This window comes from Neopelma chrysocephalum, unplaced genomic scaffold (genome assembly GCF_003984885.1).
Source record: "Neopelma chrysocephalum unplaced genomic scaffold, ASM398488v2 Primary Assembly neopelma1_94, whole genome shotgun sequence".
Classification (NCBI taxonomy): Eukaryota; Metazoa; Chordata; class Aves; order Passeriformes; family Pipridae; genus Neopelma; species Neopelma chrysocephalum.
Genome location: NW_020897756.1, coordinates 139082 through 155817, shown reverse-complemented (window position 1 = coordinate 155817; position 16736 = coordinate 139082). Strand labels below are relative to the sequence as shown.

Genomic DNA, 16736 nt, shown 5'->3' with positions numbered 1-16736 from the left:
GTGTGTGAAGTTCAGCTCTGGATGCTGTAGGAAGGGGCTAGGGATGCAGGACATGGGAAGCTGCCTGGGCTGGGGAGGTGAAGTTCAGAGTGTTCTCATGTGAAATGCCCTGCCAGGCCCTTCTTGTGTGGGAGTGCTCCTTTTGTGGCATGAAGTCTGGGTGCAGCTGTGATCCTGGCTTTGTTGTGGTTGGCATGTCTCTAAGCTGGGCAGATCATCTTTCCTAGACCTGTGGGGTATTTTCACAAGAGTGAATGGGGAATGTGCCTTTCTGCCCTCCTGAGTGTGGATGAAGGTGATCCCAGCTTGGTGCTGGCCAAGCAGAGATAGGAGGGCTGGAGAGCTTGGGTTGGCTATTAGTGTATCAACACCAAAGCTTGGGGACTTTCAGGAAAACATCCCTGCTCTCAGCTCCGTTTGGGTTCAGCTGTGCTCTGCCGGGGAAAGGGCCACCCCAGGAGCAGGACTGCTCTCCAGCTTGTTTGTAAAGAGCTGCTCATTCCCTGTCTTGCTGCTCTGACAGGCTTTGCTCTGCAGCCCGGCCTGAAAAGTGAAGGGTGACCCCTTCTTTCTCCTCTCATGCTCCCGCCTTCCCAGACCTCACTGGGGTTTGTGCTTGGGTGGTTTTTGTTCCCACTCCAGGCAGCTCTCAGATGCACTCTCCATTCCCTGCCAGAAGCAGAGTCCTCACTCCCAGAGGTGGGTGCCTTCCTGGGGCGTGAAGAGGAATAAACCAAATACAGTCAGATCCGCTCTGTGACAGCAGGAGCAGATCAAAGGACATTATTTGCATAATGAAGGAGTACTAATTGGGAGGGAAAGTCATTTGATTTCCTAGTGTCTAAGAGGGAATAACAAATGAGAGAACTGCACAAACTCTCAGAGTAACTGGGAGTAACAAGGGGCACAGCTGCCCCTTGCTCTGCGCTGGGGCCAGGACAGTGTGTTTTGGTAGACAGCACATGTGCTGCTTGAGACTAAGTCAGGGTGGACTAAAGGCCTCTTTGTTCCAGGACCTTGCCTTGACGGTGGTCAGAGTGCACACTTAGGGAGGAGGAACAGCACACACAGAATGTGTGATGCTCCTCTTAATACTCTCCCAGCCAGCATCTGGTTTCAGCTTGGGAACTTCTTCAGTTGTGGTTGTTTTCTGTCCTGAACTTATCCAGACTCACTGTTAAACTCTGCAAAGGGAAAAGAAAAGGGATTGCTGCTACTAGTGGATCAAAAGTGGCAGATGCAGGATGGTCAGGAAGGTAAGGCCAGAGCCTGGGACTTGTAAAGGGCAGAGGTGGTGCCTGGAGACAACCCCAGCCCACGAGCCAGGCTGGAGAAGTCAGTGTTTTCTACACAGTGTGGGATGCTGTTGGGATGCAGAGGAGGCAGTTGGACCTGGGGCTGGCAGGGAAGACAGCCAGGGCTGTGGTGGGGTGGAGGGATCCCTGCTCAGCCCCCCAAGGGAGCAGGGCTGGAGGGAATGCACTGGGGTCACACGGGCTGAGGAAGGCAGGGGCCGGTGGTGCTGCCTGGGAGCATTTTTGCTGACTGCCCCCACGCCTGCTGCTGGGGAGCAGTCTGTCTGCAGGAGGGGGCCCTGTTTACACCTCCACTGCTGCCCTGTCACCTCAGGTTTGCTGGCCAAGAGCTTCCAGACTGCTCTGTGCTGGCACCTGAGGCTCAGCCTCTGTGGGTACCCCGGTGTGGATCAATCCAAAACATCTGAGTTGAGCAGAATCCAGACTTACAGCTGCAGAAGGTAGGATGGGACCCAGCCAACAGCCTTGGAACTGCGGGAGCTTCACCTTGTTATAGGAGATGCTAAAATTAGCTGTATTTTGGGCTCCTTTCCTGAGCTCCCTGGGGTCTGCTTAACAGCTGTCTGCTGCACTCAGGCGTGAGCCCAAATCCAGCACACGGTGCCTCCTGCAAGACAGCTCTGTTGGTTGCACAGGGTGGGTGTTGAAGCCCAGACATCACTTCTGGGCTGTTTGGGGAGCATGCAGAGCCTGGAGTGAGGGGCATGCCAGGAAATGCACATCCTTTCATCAGAGCATCACTCTTTCCTTGGTGTATTTTGCTCTCATTTCTCTGTGTAGCACCATGTCCAGATTAGAGACGATTTGGCTGTACAGACAGAAACTTGGGGTCAAGCCCTGACTCTGGCACAAAGCTGGCTGAATGCAGAAGTGATTATTGTGAAGAGAAATTGTTTAATCTCCATGCTGGAAGCAGAGAAAAACACTTTGTTTACCATAGAGCCAGAACACTTGCAGGCAGTCTGATTTTTTTTTTTCCACCCCTTGATAGAAAGTGCTTAAAACACTTGTGTGCATCTGGAATCTGCTGGGACAGCAACTGGCTGGGAGTGGGGCTTGCACTGTCTGTTGGTCCTTAGTGAGATAAGTCCTTCCCCATCTGCTCTGGGTCGTGGGGCAGACTCTGGATGCTCTGCCCTGTCCATCTGAGCACCTCATCCAGTCTGCATGTGCACAGCCCCTCAGGGAACCTGAGCCCCTTCATGAAATGCCTTGGTTTGCTCCCCAAGGCACCACATTTACCTGCTTGGTGCCAGGGCTGGGGTGTCTTGTGCCGTGGGTTTCTCTGGCCGGACACCCCAACAGATGTTTCACAGTAGCACATTTGAGTGTTTGTACCCCTGCCAGGTTAGTGCCCTCGGGCTTGTCCTGTGGGGTGTGAAGGCTATGCAGTGAATCTCCTCTGGGTCTGGCTTTCTACCAAGTCAGAATGTTCACGAGATTGCAAGAAACTCACTTCTGCTCCAGTAATTTTTAAGCTTCTCTAGTTCATTTTCTTCCCTGTTTTCCTGCCTTCATGTTTCTGGGGTGCATCAGCCACTGCAGGTTTTTGGGGCCAGCAAAAGCTGTAAATGGCATTCTTTATAAAATCCCACCTGCCTCCTGCCCCATGCCACCCAGGGCCCCTGGGATGGGAGTGCTGCACGCTGGCATCAGCCCAGGGCACGTGGGTTTGCATGACACAGCACTCCTTGCAGGGTTCCTGATGTTCTGCAGAGGTGAAATGCCCAAGTGCTGTCCTGGAGCTGGTCAGATCCACACAGAAAGGACTCTCAGCACAGCTGGAGAGTGTCCTTGGGCTCTGCCTGAGCTGGAGATGCTGGCTGGACCCCAGAGTTGGGTCTGGAGAGCATCTGGAGACTCCTGGCTCCACCACGGAAGGGTGTCTGTGGCTGTGGGGAGGGACAGTCGATTTTAGCAAGTGTTGGCTTTTCCTGCTGCTCATTTACCTCTTTGCTGGCCCAGAGCCCGGCTGTACTTCTGTCCCTGGGGAAGTGACAGGTCCCAGTGGCTTGCTTGTGGATTCAGTGCAGGGCCTCTCTGCTTGTGGATGTGTTTGGAGTTTGCCTGTCAACATTTCTTTTAGCTAAATGTGTTTGGAGTGAGTGGCATAGCAAGTGGGCTGGAGCTATTAGCCTTCTGCATGCAGGGTCGCTGGAAACGGCCCCAGAGGCTCCAGGTCCTGTGGGAAGGTGGTGATGGATGCTAGGAGAGGTGTGCATTGGTATTCCAAAGGTGTTCTGCAGAGCCCAGGACCTGTGGATTCCTGTCCATCCCGGACAGGGATCCTCTGGATCTGTGGGGTGAGCTGGCCAGGGGAGGAGCCAACACCTTATCTCATTTTACATGTCTAATTATCCCTCTGGATACGAGCTCAGGCTTCTTGGTTATGGGAGGAGGGTGATACAGCACATGATGGATGTTTCGATTTTATTTCGTGTATCTTTTATGGCTAAGGCACGTGCCAGAAAACTAAATAAAAGCTGTACATGCTGTACTTGCTGTGGGCAGTGCTATGCTTGGAGAGCAGGGACTAATACTGAAGCATGGTGGGAGCCAGGGAAGGCTTGTCTCTGCAGGAAGGAGGGGACCGTGGTCAACTGGAATTCAAGACCAGTGCTCTTCACATGGAAAGAGAGTGGGAGGGAGGGGTGGAAAAGGGGTAAGTGGGGTTTAAGAGAGGAGGCTGTAAAGTTGAACTCATAGGTCCTGATACCCAGTAGGTGACCTTGAGCAGGATGCATTGCACCTTCACACACTACAAAATGGGGTCAATGTTCCCTACCTGCCTGTTGTTGCTCATTTGTTAATGAGATACTATGAGGGCAGGTGGGAAGGGGCAGAACCTTCATCACCTCCAGGGTTGCTGGCTGCTGTCCAAGGGCAGTGTGCCCCATCCTGCTGCCTCTGAGTGAAGGTGCCTTGCTGCACTGTCCCTTAGGCTGCTTGGTTCCCCTTGCCCTAGAGCAAAAAGCTCTGGGGACTCACGCCTGAGACCTGGAGCTAAATCAGCTGCCCTGTTGCTCCAGTTCTTGGGAGTGCCCAGCAGCTGTGGGCCAGGAGCCTCCTGTGCTGGCACAGGCAGACTTGAGAGCAGCAGCTCACCTGACCTGTCCAGGGCATGGCTTAGAATGGAGACACAAACTCAGTTATGGGTGAGCACAGATCCTGGCCCGGGGGGGCACTGCTGCAGTTTTGCAGTTCAGGTGAATCTTGGAACACAGGAAGTACAGCTGTGCCTGGCAGGGATGAATTAGGACGTGAATTATGCAGCTGAGTGAATGCACCTTGCGAGAAGCAGCATGTGATGCAGAGCCTGGCGCAAACCTTTAGTGGACAGCCCGCCTCTAATGATCCTTGTTCTGGCATCTGTGGGGTGATTGCTCAGAGGTGGCTGGAATAGGAGGCTGTGGTGTAGTCCTTGGAGCACCTGCTCTGCCTGCATGTGTGCAGTCCTGACTCAGGGTGTGCTGTGCACAGGGCGAGTGCAGGAAAATAACCAGTGGGCTTGTGTTGGGTGAGTTTTGGATCTCCTATTCCTAGGCAAGAACAACCGGTTCTTGGAGTGTGGGGTGTTTGTGCAGGGTCAGCAGGCTCTGCTGTGGTGGTGATGGGTGCAGGAGTGGGTGCTGCTGTGAACACCAGGCGTGGGCTCCCATCTGATTGCTGCCAGGCTGAGCAGAGGGGGAGCCCTGTCTGTTGTCAGGGGCAGGTACTGCTTTTTGTGGTTCTCAGACTTTGACACCTCCAGCATCCCTAGGAGGCTTCTCTGGGAGCGGGATGCTTGGAGAACCTCATGCTATTTCCCTTCTCCGGTCCCTTTCTTTGCTTTCTGATCAGAAGCTTCCCAAGGGAACATGCCAGGGCGTTCTGCTGGTGTGGGGGTGATCTGCCTTGGCTCATACCTGCTGAAAGAGTTGTGTGAGGGCAGGGAGAGGAGGAGGAAATGCAGCAGTAGTATTTCTTAAACAGTTGTTTGCAAGGCAGAGAGCCAGTGTTGCCGTGATGTAATCTGGTGTGCCTGGCAGGGATGCACCATAACTTCACTGGAGACAGCAAAGCATAAATAAGTTGACTCAAACTAGCTTGTTGCTGAAGACCGATGAGGGGGATTCTCCTGTTATCAGCAGAGCTGCAGCTCCGAGGAGGCTGCCAGGGAGAATGAAAAGCAACCATGGTAACTGCTCATTTTCTTCAGTGAACACCCTTTCCAGGAGATCGGAGTGAACTGGGCTGAGGGGAGCATGTGCATCCCAGCTGCTCACAGCAGCACTGCTGTCTGCACTGTCTCATCTCCTGCCCAAACCCAGGCAGGGCTGGTGCAGGAGCTCCCTGGCTTGCCTGCAGGCTCTGGGCTTGTGGTCTCCTGACAAGGGAAGAGGAAGGCATCAGGGATTGGAGTTCTCCATCTCCATCTGGGTGGCTCCAACTCCTTTTCTGCCTGATGCAGATGTGGCAACAGAGAATGTTCTGACTTTGGCTGGTGGCAGTGCTTGACCTCTGGGGTAGGGATGCACTGAATCTGGTGCTAGAGGTGGAACTGGGTAGCCTGTTCTCACAGCACTTTGGTCACACCACCTGCTTCCTCAGGGTGTCTGTAGGTAGGATTAGGCTTGCCTTCCTTCCTCCCTTCTGTTGTCTCTGTTGATCTCAGCCCCTTTGCTCCTGCCCCCCATCCTCATGTCCTGGGTCCTGCTTTTGTCAAATTGAACATGATGTCAAATTAAAGCCATCACAGGGGCAGTTGGAGTGAAGTACCCAGTTTAATGAGGCAGCCCTGAAAATCAATAACTTAATTGCAGACATTTGATGGACTTTTATCCAATTTGTAGTCCTCTTGCCCTGCTACGTGTAGAGCATGAGTAGGTGGTGCTGTGTCTGGCTCTGGGCAAGTAAAAGCCTTTCCTCTCCCGTGGCTGTTGTCCCTGTGCAGGTCTGCCTGCTGCAGTGTGGGTCAGGCCTTAGCTGGGAGGATTCTCTTGTAGGCTGGAGGTGACCATGTTGCTCTATGTTGACAGGAAGTGCAAGTGTGGGTGTAACATCTCATCCCCAGCTCCTTCCCAGATGGTCCAGTAGAAGTCTAGTGGGAGAAAAACTCCCAGCTGTTCAGACCAGTGATCTCCTGGAGAGCAGGTCCTGCCCCAAGGTGGCCCAAGGTCCTGCCACCCTGCAGCATGAAAGGGGCATTCACAGCGGTGTCTGGAGTCCTGGATCCCAGGCTTTTGTGGGAGGTGATGCTGCGTTTGCACCCAGCTGTTCTTGTTTCCCGCAGCATTTGCAAGAAATCAAGTCTTGGCCCCTGCTCTGAGGTTTGTGCTGCTCTTTTCAGCTCCTCCCTGACTTTGTTTTCCTCTCTGCCCTTGCTGCAGGCACCTCTGTGATGCAGGTGATGGCCTCTGATGCTGACGACCCCACGTACGGGAGCAGTGCCCGGGTGGTCTACAGCGTGCTGGAGGGCGAGCAGCACTTCACTGTGGACAGCAAAACAGGTGAGCAGCACCCAGCACTTCACTATGGACAGCAAAACAGGTGAGCAGCACCCAGCTGGGCTGGGGCAGGAGACCCCAGCCTGGCTACACATCCTGAGCATGGCTGTGAGCCAGCACAGGTCTGTGCTCCCTGCTGGTCGCCGACGCTGGGTGCCCAAGGCAGGAGTGTTGCTGGGTGGGTTCCGTGGCAGGGGTCTTGGAGGGGAAGCCCAGCAGCCCTGCAAAGTGCTGCCCAGCTCCACGCCCTCCCTGCAGCGGGCAGGACCCAGAGCTGCCAGCCCAGAGTGCCTGGTCTGCCCCTGCACTGGCAGAGCTTCTCTGAGCTCTGTGCCTGGAGCAGGAGTGCACCCACAGGCACATAAAATCTCACTGTAGAAGGTTTAAATACTACCAAAGGGGCCTTACCAAAGGCTGCATCGTTATCACCAGGGCTTTGATTAAAGGTAACACTTTAAATTAAGGATTGGTTTATAAATGTTCCATTAATATTTAATGAAAGAACAGTAGAAGCTGCTCAATTCCTTAATAACTTATAATAGGGGCTGTTGTAAAATGCCTCTGTAATAAATCCCTGGCAGATGATGCTCTGACATACTGGTTAGAGTAGACCATAACCAGGAGATGTTGGGGTATATATTCTCCTTGCCTCCCAGGAGTGTGACTCTCATTACCCTTAATGGGAGCCTCACAAGCTTGCTAAGGGGTGAGACACTCAAATGCTAATAAGAGATATTTAAGGCACAAAGCATGCAATAAAGTGCCCACAGTTTAATGAAAAATTGTCAAAGGACAAGCAGGCTGGGGAGCTGCAGCTTGTGTTGGAAAACTGGACAGCAAAGTCCCTTCCACCCTATTGCTGAACCATAATGAGAGAGAGGCTGAGATCAACCCCTGGGCTAAAGTGCCAAGGCTCTGTCAGGCTGATCTGTGTCTGTGCTGATAGATATTTTCTAAGGCTATTTTTATGTAAGTCAGGGTGAAATTTATTTGGAGACTCTGGTGTAAGGAGAGTGTAAGGAAGGTCTGTGTGCCTGAGCCACTGCATCGTCATTAAACTGTGCACTTCCTGACAATGGTTTGGTGCCTGTGGGGAAGCTGGAACTGCCCTGGCTGTGCCACCTGTCCTGGCTGCTGCTGGAGGAAGGCTCAGATTTGGGAGTTTGGAAGCTCCTCCAGCATCACTGGGATACGTGGTGGGAATTGCCTTTGTCTGGACAGAGGCTGGTGCAGTGCAGAGAGGGCACAAGCAGCAGGTTGGGGCTGTACCTGCTCCTGGTTCAGGAGCTGCTGCAGCTGGGCTCTCTTGTCTCCCAGATTTGCTTTGTTTTATACTGTGTGTTTATGAACAATAGGCTAAACACTGAAAATTCAGGTGCACGTGAGATCCTGTTAATCTGAGACAGCTTTGTGCGAGTGAAAGTCTGGCTGCCAGAATGGAGAGGGACCACTGGGAGCAAACTGCACAAGCCAGAACGTGCAGAGGCTCAGCTTCCTGCCACATTAATGCTCTGTATTAAGGCATAAACTAAAATGTGCCCTGTGGGACTGTGGTGAGAATTAATGTCACTCTGGGAATCCAAGCTTCTTGATTCCTTGACTTTTTGTGTCTTAATTCTCAAGCTGGCTGTTTCGTACACTGGGGGGTTGATTTACTGTTCTATTTGCTTGTAATTCATAGCAGTGAAACTGCTGACAGTCTGCAGAAGAGTCCTCAGCCCCTCTTGAGCCTGTCTGTTCCCAGAATATCTGGCCGCTAACACAGGTGTTGGGGCTGACTCTGGTGATGTCTGAGCTGCAAATGGCCTGTGGCAGCTGCCCCGCCAGGGCTGCGGGAACACGAGGTGCAGCTCAACCTGTTGGCCTCTCAGGTTGTGGCTGCAGCCTGTCTTGTGGCCTCGTGCCCCTCTGTCACTGCTGGCCCACGTGGACATTTCTTCATGTCCACCCGAGCACATCCTGTCCTGCTCCCACTCTGTGTTATAATAGGGGTTTTTTTATGCTGCACGTGGGAATCCAGCTCTGATTGCCTGGGGTGGCCCCGCTCCTGCCCTGAGCATAAGATTTAATTAACCATAGCAGCAGCATAACTCTCAGAGCCACCATTGTTATTAATGGCCATAAAAAGAACCATAAAACTCTGGCATGTTACATTTCTTATAATATATGGTAATGAAGAACAATTTGTTTTCCCTATTTGGTTTTGACCTCCTTCTCTGCCTTCCCTTGCATGTGCTCCCTTGCACACCACCTCAGCCCCTGTCTCCTTCCAGCTTGGCTTGTTTCTTCCCTCCTTGTCTTTGCAAGCAGCTCTTTTCACGCCCTCCTTCATAGCACAGGTGTGGCATGAACAAGAGTGGTTTGCACACTTGAGCACAGGATGTGGACCATGTGTAGCTTACTTTGTCTCCTGTTCTTGGATGTTACCAGCTGTAGTGTTCAGCTGGGATTTCATATTCAATGGACCTTTCACAGGCAGACCCAAACCGTCTGGATGCTGTGCTGTGCCAAGTCCTGCCATTCAGTAAGCCCTGAATGCCCAGAGTGTCTCAGGTGTCTTTTTGGAGATAGATGAGTGACTAAATGACTCCACTGGAGTAGGGGGTGCAGCACCATGGCATTTGTGCTGTAGGAAGATTCCTGTGTTGAATGATGGTGAAGAGAAAGCACAGTTGATGCACATGAGCTTTTCTTTCTTTCATATACACCAACCACTCTCATGCCTTGAGAATTAAGTTTCAGAGCCTGAAACACCTGCTGTGTACCCCAAATCAGGTTCAAGAACTTCCCCTGTGCGTGTTGAAGGTCCAGGCTGACTTTTTTGGTATGTTAGTGAGGAGCTTTGTGTGCACAAACTGTGAAGGCAAGACTTTCTGTGTCATCTGTAAGAATATTCCGGTGGCTTCTTGCAAGAGCCTGCAGGCATTAGTCCTGTGTAAGCTTTGTGCTGCCTTCCTCATTCATTGTCAGTCTGCAGATGGGGTGCAGCTGATCTTTGCTCCTTGCAGTGCCCAGGCTGTGGCTGCCCTGCTCTGCTGGAGGAGTCTGTGCCCTCACAGAACGATCACACACCTCTGCCCCACTGCTTCCATTGGGAAACAGCCACTTCTGCCTCTCTGGTGGGTGCTGACTCTCAGTGAGAGCACTAATCTGATGGCAGAGCCCCCCCTCACCACTGCTGGGCCACAAACCCAGCTCTGCCCAGAGGGACGTGGGGCAGGAGGTTTAGTGCCAGCTCCAGGAATCTCATCCTCACCAAGATCTTTCAAGCCGACGCTTTTAAGATGCAGAGATGGGCGTGTGAGTGTGTGGCTTCCAGTGCATTTACGTGAGAGGAGAAATCTGTGCATTTAAATCTGCAGGCTGTGTTTTCATGTTGCTTTATATCACCCTGCACTCTCTGCACCTCTGCAGATTATTCACCTTTATGGGGGCAAATCTCTCCTTTGGCAGGCAGCTGTGCCTGCCTGCTCGTGTCTGTTCCCACGTCCTTTGCAGTGCCCTTTCTCATCCCTGGGCAGTGTGGCTGGAGACTCACTGCTGCCTTTGATCCCTGCCCACAGCCTTGGGAGGGAACCTGAAAATGCTCGACACCCAGGGAGGGACACAACCTGGTGTCCCTGTTTCCAGCAGTCTTGTTCATCCCTTTGCAGGGTTATTTGCTGCTACAGAACAGTCACAGCACATAATACCACAGGCCTCCTGATATTCGGTGCCTTCCTTAAAATCAAGGGATTGTCAGTTCGGGAGAGTGCATGGGAACCTGGCTTTTTGCTGGAAGGAAGAGGTTATTCTTAAAACCTGTCGTTCCGCTGAATGCAGGGAAAAAGCAGAAGGACTCAAAGGGTAGTTGAAATGCAGTCTGGCATTTGTGATGACTTAAGACGGCTCCTAAGTTCTAGAGCCTGTGTCCTGATTGAAAACTGAGCAGGTAGGGGCTTAGAGGTTTTTGTGCTGGGGAGAGCAAACTCGAGATACCAGCCTGCTGGGATGAAGCTGATGGTTATTTGTGTGTGCAGTCAGTAGTTATTTCATCCCTATAAGCCTTTCCCCTTGCAGGCTGACCACAGCCCTGCCCTGGGGCAGTCAGGCTGGACTGGGAGAGCCGCTCTGACTGGGAGCATCAGCACACTGAGCTGGGCTGGTGAGCTGTTGGGTCTGTGTGATGTGGTGGTGGGAGGCAGAACGTGTTCCTCTGCTGTTCTTGCCAGTTTGTTAAAAATAGTCCCTGGTGCCTGAAAGCACAGGTACATCAGTATGTGTTTGTCCTGTGAGCCCAGGAGGTTGTGCATGGCTGTGCCCCATCCCCATCCTTTATCCACCAGAGCTGTGCACAGGCATGAGGGACTCTGAGTGTGGGGCATGAGAGTCTGGAGAGAAATCACATTTATTTAAGGGGATTGCTCTTAATAGCAAGACTGAACATTAACAGTCCTTTTCAGAGACTGGTGCAGGAACTTCAGCTGGTTTGGGACCACATTGTACGTTTGGTCATCTTGAGGAAATTAGAGTGTATCTACTAATGTGCCAAGGGAATGAATGTTAAATGATGAGGGATTTAGCTGCTAAAAGAAGTGACAAAGGAAGGGTGAGTGTGCTGCCCTGTCTGTTGGAGCTCACTGTGGGTGCCTCCCTCTGTGCTGGCATAGGCAAGGCTGATTCCAGCCTGGAATGAGCCCTTATTAGGTGCTCCTCTCTGAGAAGTGGCAGTAGCTCTGTCTCTGTAAGTGCTGCCCTGGAAGCTACATGGCACACTGGTTTGAATATGACTTGGCCACCTGCTGTGAAGGGTACTGTGTTAGAGATCTCCAGCTGCAGCATCCCTCAGCCCCAATGATTCTGCACCCTTCTAGGTAACTTTGGTCATCTTGGCTATGCTGATGAAGCCATAATGTTTCCATTTCTGGATCTCAGCCCTGTACCTTATTTGCTGAAGAGCCATGAAGCTCCTGAGCCTTGTGCCCAGCACCTTGCTCAGACCTCCTGTAGTTTCTGCCTCCCAAATTGTGCTGAGCTAAAGGACAGGAGTGGGGGCTGTGCATGGAGAGCAGATGGAGTGGTTCTTGGGGCTAAGACCCCTCCTGCATGGGCTGACCTCCTCCAGGATGTGTGCTTCCAGCAGCACTTGTGTCTTGGCAGATATATTGGTATTTCTGTGTCCCTGCAAGCAAGTGAGGGCACAGGTGAGGAATCTGCAGTCTGCTGGCAGGTGCCTTGCCACTCCTGGCCTGAGGCAGAGATGGCTTTGCTCTAACTGACCAAGCTGCTGAGAGTAACGAGTCTTTTTTATCCAGCTAAATAGGAGGGGGTAGAGAAGGCAGACCCAGATTCTTCTCAGGCACGCACAGTAAAAAGACACAAATGGCAGGATGACAAGGCTTGTCACCATGAAGGTGGCATTTCCATCCCTGGAGATACTAAAAACCTGACTGTTCATGGCCATGGGTAATCTCATCTGCCTGCTTTGAGCTGTAGTTGGACCAGGAACCTCCTGAGGATAAATCCATGTTTGTTACTCCATGACTTTCTGGCTTGTTGCTCCTCCTGCCCTCAGCTGGAAGGTCCTTTGTCCAGATGCTCTCCAAGGATGTGGACATCTGACCTAGAAGTACCTGAGAGCAGAGCAAAGCCCATAATGATGGAATTCCTGGAAGGCAGTTACCTGCTGAGTGCTTTGTCCTGCTTTGTTTTTATTACCCAAAGAGTGTCTGCTGTTGGAGCAGATTCGATGGTATTTATGTGATTCTGTAAGTGTCCCCTTGCCTGGTAATTATACTGATTAATCTGGATCATGCTGGAATGCCACATGTGCCTTGTACCAGAGGGTATGCCACCACACATCTTCACTAGTCAGCTCTAACAGACGCTGACAAGAACTGGGGAGAAGAGTCGGAGCTGGAGGTTGTTCTTGCTCTGTTAGCAGAGCCTGGGAAGGACAAGGTTTGTCAGAGTTTCTGGCTGGAAAGAAGGTGAATCTTGGGAGATGATAGCAATGACTTTTCCATGCTCTGAGTGCAAAGGTGCCTGCCCCTGCCCTCTGTGCCCTGAGGACAGGTCTGTCACCATCCCTGGCAGCTGCTTTGCAGAGTCCCTGGGGGTCAGGTTTTGGGAGCAGAGGCTGTCCTGGCTCTGGAAGGTGGGACCATGCAGGTTTGGTGCTGGTGGGTGTTTAAGGCAGTACCCACAGTGCCACATTCAAGGAACTGATGTGGAGCATGTGTGGAGACCCTGATTTGTCACAGCCACCAGCAGATGGTAAGTGGTACCTTGGCCTAGAAGGCAAAACCAGCCTGACTCTTGGGGTGGTGCCCTGGTGTGGCCCATGGAATTTAGGAACAGCCTCCCAGTGACAATCCTGCTGGGGCACAGGGCAGTTCACCTGCAGCAGACCCCTGCTTTTCCAGGATGGATGGACACATGGCACCTTGAGAGAGGGAGTTTCTGGTCAGTCTGCACCGCTACCAAAGGCAGGGATTTTGTCTCCCTTGTGCTGCTGGAAGAACCAGAGCTGGCTGGGGCCATTTGCCCTGCTCTGCACGTGCCAAACAGCCTGGACTTGCTCCCCATTGGGACGAGTGACCTTGGAGGTGTTCTGGGAAGTGCTTGAGCACTTTCCTCCCATCTTGCATGGAGTATTATGAGCTATATCATTACGAGCAGCTCAGTTAAGTCATTACAGCCTTGGTGAATGCGTGAGCTTTTTTCCCTCTCATCCCAATCCATCACTATTGTGCTGACATGAATCATTTTCATTATAAAATGCTTCAGACCCCGTTAATTAACAGAATTGCTTAAATTTCAATGAGATAGTGCTTGCCCAGAAATAAGGTTTTGTATTCGCAGTGGAGTGGCAGGAGAGGCCTGTCAGCACAAGCAGCTGGGGCTGGTCCCTGAGCCCTCAGTGCTTGTGCAGGGCTGATCCTGCTGCCCAGGTGGGAGGGTTCCATCCTTACTGGGACAAGTGCCTGGAGAAGTGTTCTTCCCACCCTTTCCTGTGTCCCCTTCTGTGTGAGGTGGGGTGGGACTCCTTGTCAAATGGCTTCCTCTGAGCAGAGCCAGGAGAAACGAGGGGGTCAGAGCAGACCCCGGCCCCCATCACAGGGTAAATGCCCACTCCCTGCTCTGTGGGGCTGAAGGCAGAGGGGTCCAGGTAATTACAGAACATGAAGTGACAGAGGGACAAAGGAAGCTGAGTGAAATTGTGCCTCTTCATGAGAACTGAGGAACGGCAAGGATCTTAAATGGTGGTTTTGTCTTTTATAATAAATGCTAACAATGATAATCATTGGAATAATTGCTAGTTTCAGAAAGGACAGGAGCAATAAATGTCTCCTGAACTGTGTTGCCCGCTCCTGCTGCACCTGTAATGTCATGTAAAGAGCAAGGGGGAGGAATTTCATCCTCCCAGCTCAGTGGCATTTCTGACTGCCTTTGGGCCACTGCAGCAGTGACTCTGTGATGTGAGCCCTTGTCAGGAGGTGCACAAGGTCATGCTGTACACCTGAACAGGGAAACTGGCACCCAGCTGACTGGGGAGGGCTGATACCTGGAAGCCTCGAGGTCTGTCCCTGATGCCACATCTTGGCTCCTTGCAGCCCACTTGCACCCTGTTCTCCCCTCCACTGTGCTCAGATTGTGCTGAGGGCTTCCCAGGAGCCAGGTGACTTGGGGCTGCAGTGCTCTGCCACTGCTTGCTTTGCTGCACGTCAGCAAATGCCTTGGAACATGCTCAGAGCTACTGGACGGTTCTCTGCTGTTTGCTCCTTGTTCCCTTTGGGTCCGACCCCTCACTGTAGACCCATTCCAGCAGCCCCTTCTACCATCGTCCCTGGCACCGGGCAGGATTACTCATAGGAACAAAGCAGGGATGGATTTTGCCGTTCACAGCAGGAGGAGGTAAAGCTGGTAGTTAAACAGAAAAGGCTGGAAGAGAGAGGCATCAGAAAAACATAAACCAATATCTAAATCTGTGGGAACACTAAAAAACTGAGCTGGAGGGGATTTTGAGCTGATTCCTTGCTGTTTTGGGATGTTGCTGGCACACTGGGACTGGAATGTGGTGCTAATGACCTTGTATCCCTGTAGGCACTCCTGTGTGCCCCTGGTGCCACCTCAGGGCAGAGTCTTTTCTTTCTTTCATTCTCAAAATGTTTCTTCTCTACTTTGTTTCCATGTAAATGAAACCCTCCTGGGTGACATAGGAGATGGTAACTTTTGCCATTCACATGGTTTTCGGGGGTTTATTGCTCTTTGTTTCTTGTTTTATGTTCCTTTATGTTTTAGTCCTGGTCAGTTCCCCCAAGTCCAGATGAATACTGGGGACCTATAAACACTAGTTTTTAAGAGACTTCATAAGAAGTACTGCCACACCATACATTTTTTTTTTAAGCTCCAGTGCATTCTCTGACACAGAGCATGTGTGTTGTCTCCTTTGGTCTCCTTAGAGGGACACTTGAAAGCCAGGAGTTTTTGCAGATAGACTTTTGGAAGTGCACTGTCCCCATCATTCTGCAAACACACAGAGCCCCCCGAGGCATGCTCGGGCCATGGCCCCTGTGAGACAGAGGACACCCATTATTTGCTAGGGGTGCTGCAGCAAGCCTGGCTCCTGCTCAGCACATCAGGATATGTGGGCTGCTGCAGAGCTGTGCCAGAGGGGTTTGGTGACTCAGCCTGGGCTTTTACAGAGCCCTTGTGTGCAGACCTTGAGGCTGGCCCCAGCACAGCCCCCGCACTTGGGTGAGGATGAGGATGAGTCCTCTTGCTCCTGTGACTCCAGCTCCCACCAATCCTCTGGCCCCCACAGATCTTCCATCCAGCTCCCGGCCTCCCTGGAGAGAAGCACAAGCCTCCTCTGTGCCAGGGTTTAACGCTGTGGGAGCTGCCAGCAGCCCACGGGAGAAGCAGCAGTTGGAACTCTTTTATGCTTCATGGGGAGAATTGCTGGGAGCAGGTTGGGCCTGTGGCTATTCCAGGGCTTCGGGGGGATTTGGGGGATGTTTCTGCCTGGCTGACAACCCCCTGGGCTTGTTCTTCTCTCCAAAGCCCTTTTTTTCCCTTAGTTGGCTTCTGCTTATGTGACCTCTGTGAAGGGGCCGGCAGACACTGTGACCAGCAGCACCAGGGCTGTGTTGGAGAGAGTGTCCCCAGCAGTCAAGGAAGGTGACTGTCCCTTCTACTTGACACTGGTGAGACACAAGTGCTATGTCTGGCTCTGGACTGCCAAATATGATTCTGTGGGCATACCAGAGTGAGTCCAGGGAAGGGTCATGAAGGTTGGTGAAGGGGCTGGGAGATCCAGCTGATCCTGCTCAGAGCTGGAGCTTGCCCAAGGTAATCTCTGGCAGCCCCTTCCAACCTCACCCCGTCTGTGACTCTTCAGATCTCCGTGACCTGCCTGTGCTCACGCTGTGTCCTGCTGGTTCCCAGGTGTGATCCGGACGGCCGTGGCTGACCTGGACCGTGAGACGCAGGATCGCTACGAGGTGGTGATCCGAGCAACAGACATGGCAGGACAGCTGGGCGGCCTGTCGGGATCCACCACGGTCACCATCGTGGTCACTGATGTCAATGACAACCCACCACGCTTCCCCCAGAGTAAGTCCCAGCAGCTGTGGGGGTGAACCCATGTCCTGGTTCCCAGTGGGTGGTGGGATGGAAGCTGCAGGCTGAGCCAAGCCAAGCTGGCAGGGCAGCAGCACTGAGGCAAGCGCAGCTCCTGGCCTGGGTCTGAACGTGTCCCTGCCTGACAGCACGATGGAGGGGCAGCTGCCTTGACTGAGCTTGTCCAGGGCCCCCGGCAAGACTCTTGCACTGGTGGTGGTTCTGAGAGCAAGCAGGGCTGTGTGGTGGGAGAGCACGAGCAGAGCTGGCCTTTTCCCAAGGCCTCTCTGAGCAACAGGGAGAAGGCAGCCAGGTCTGCTGTGCTGCTGTC

The 16736-nt window shown here is 52.6% G+C and overlaps 1 protein-coding gene across 3 annotated transcripts in view; it reads left to right on the top strand.

Annotated features, from left to right (window-relative positions):
• Positions 1 to 16736, top strand: part of CDH22 (cadherin 22) — a 76165-nt gene that overhangs the window by 30609 nt on the left and 28820 nt on the right. For 2 of the 3 annotated variants that reach the window (XM_027693901.1, XM_027693902.1), the window contains exons 4-5: positions 6686 to 6805; positions 16232 to 16399. In XM_027693901.1, the coding sequence (XP_027549702.1) occupies positions 6686 to 6805; positions 16232 to 16399 (288 nt within the window). Of the gene's footprint in view, positions 1 to 1102; positions 1257 to 6685; positions 6806 to 16231; positions 16400 to 16736 lie in introns of those variants that run through there. The other variant, XM_027693903.1, reaches the window with a different exon arrangement.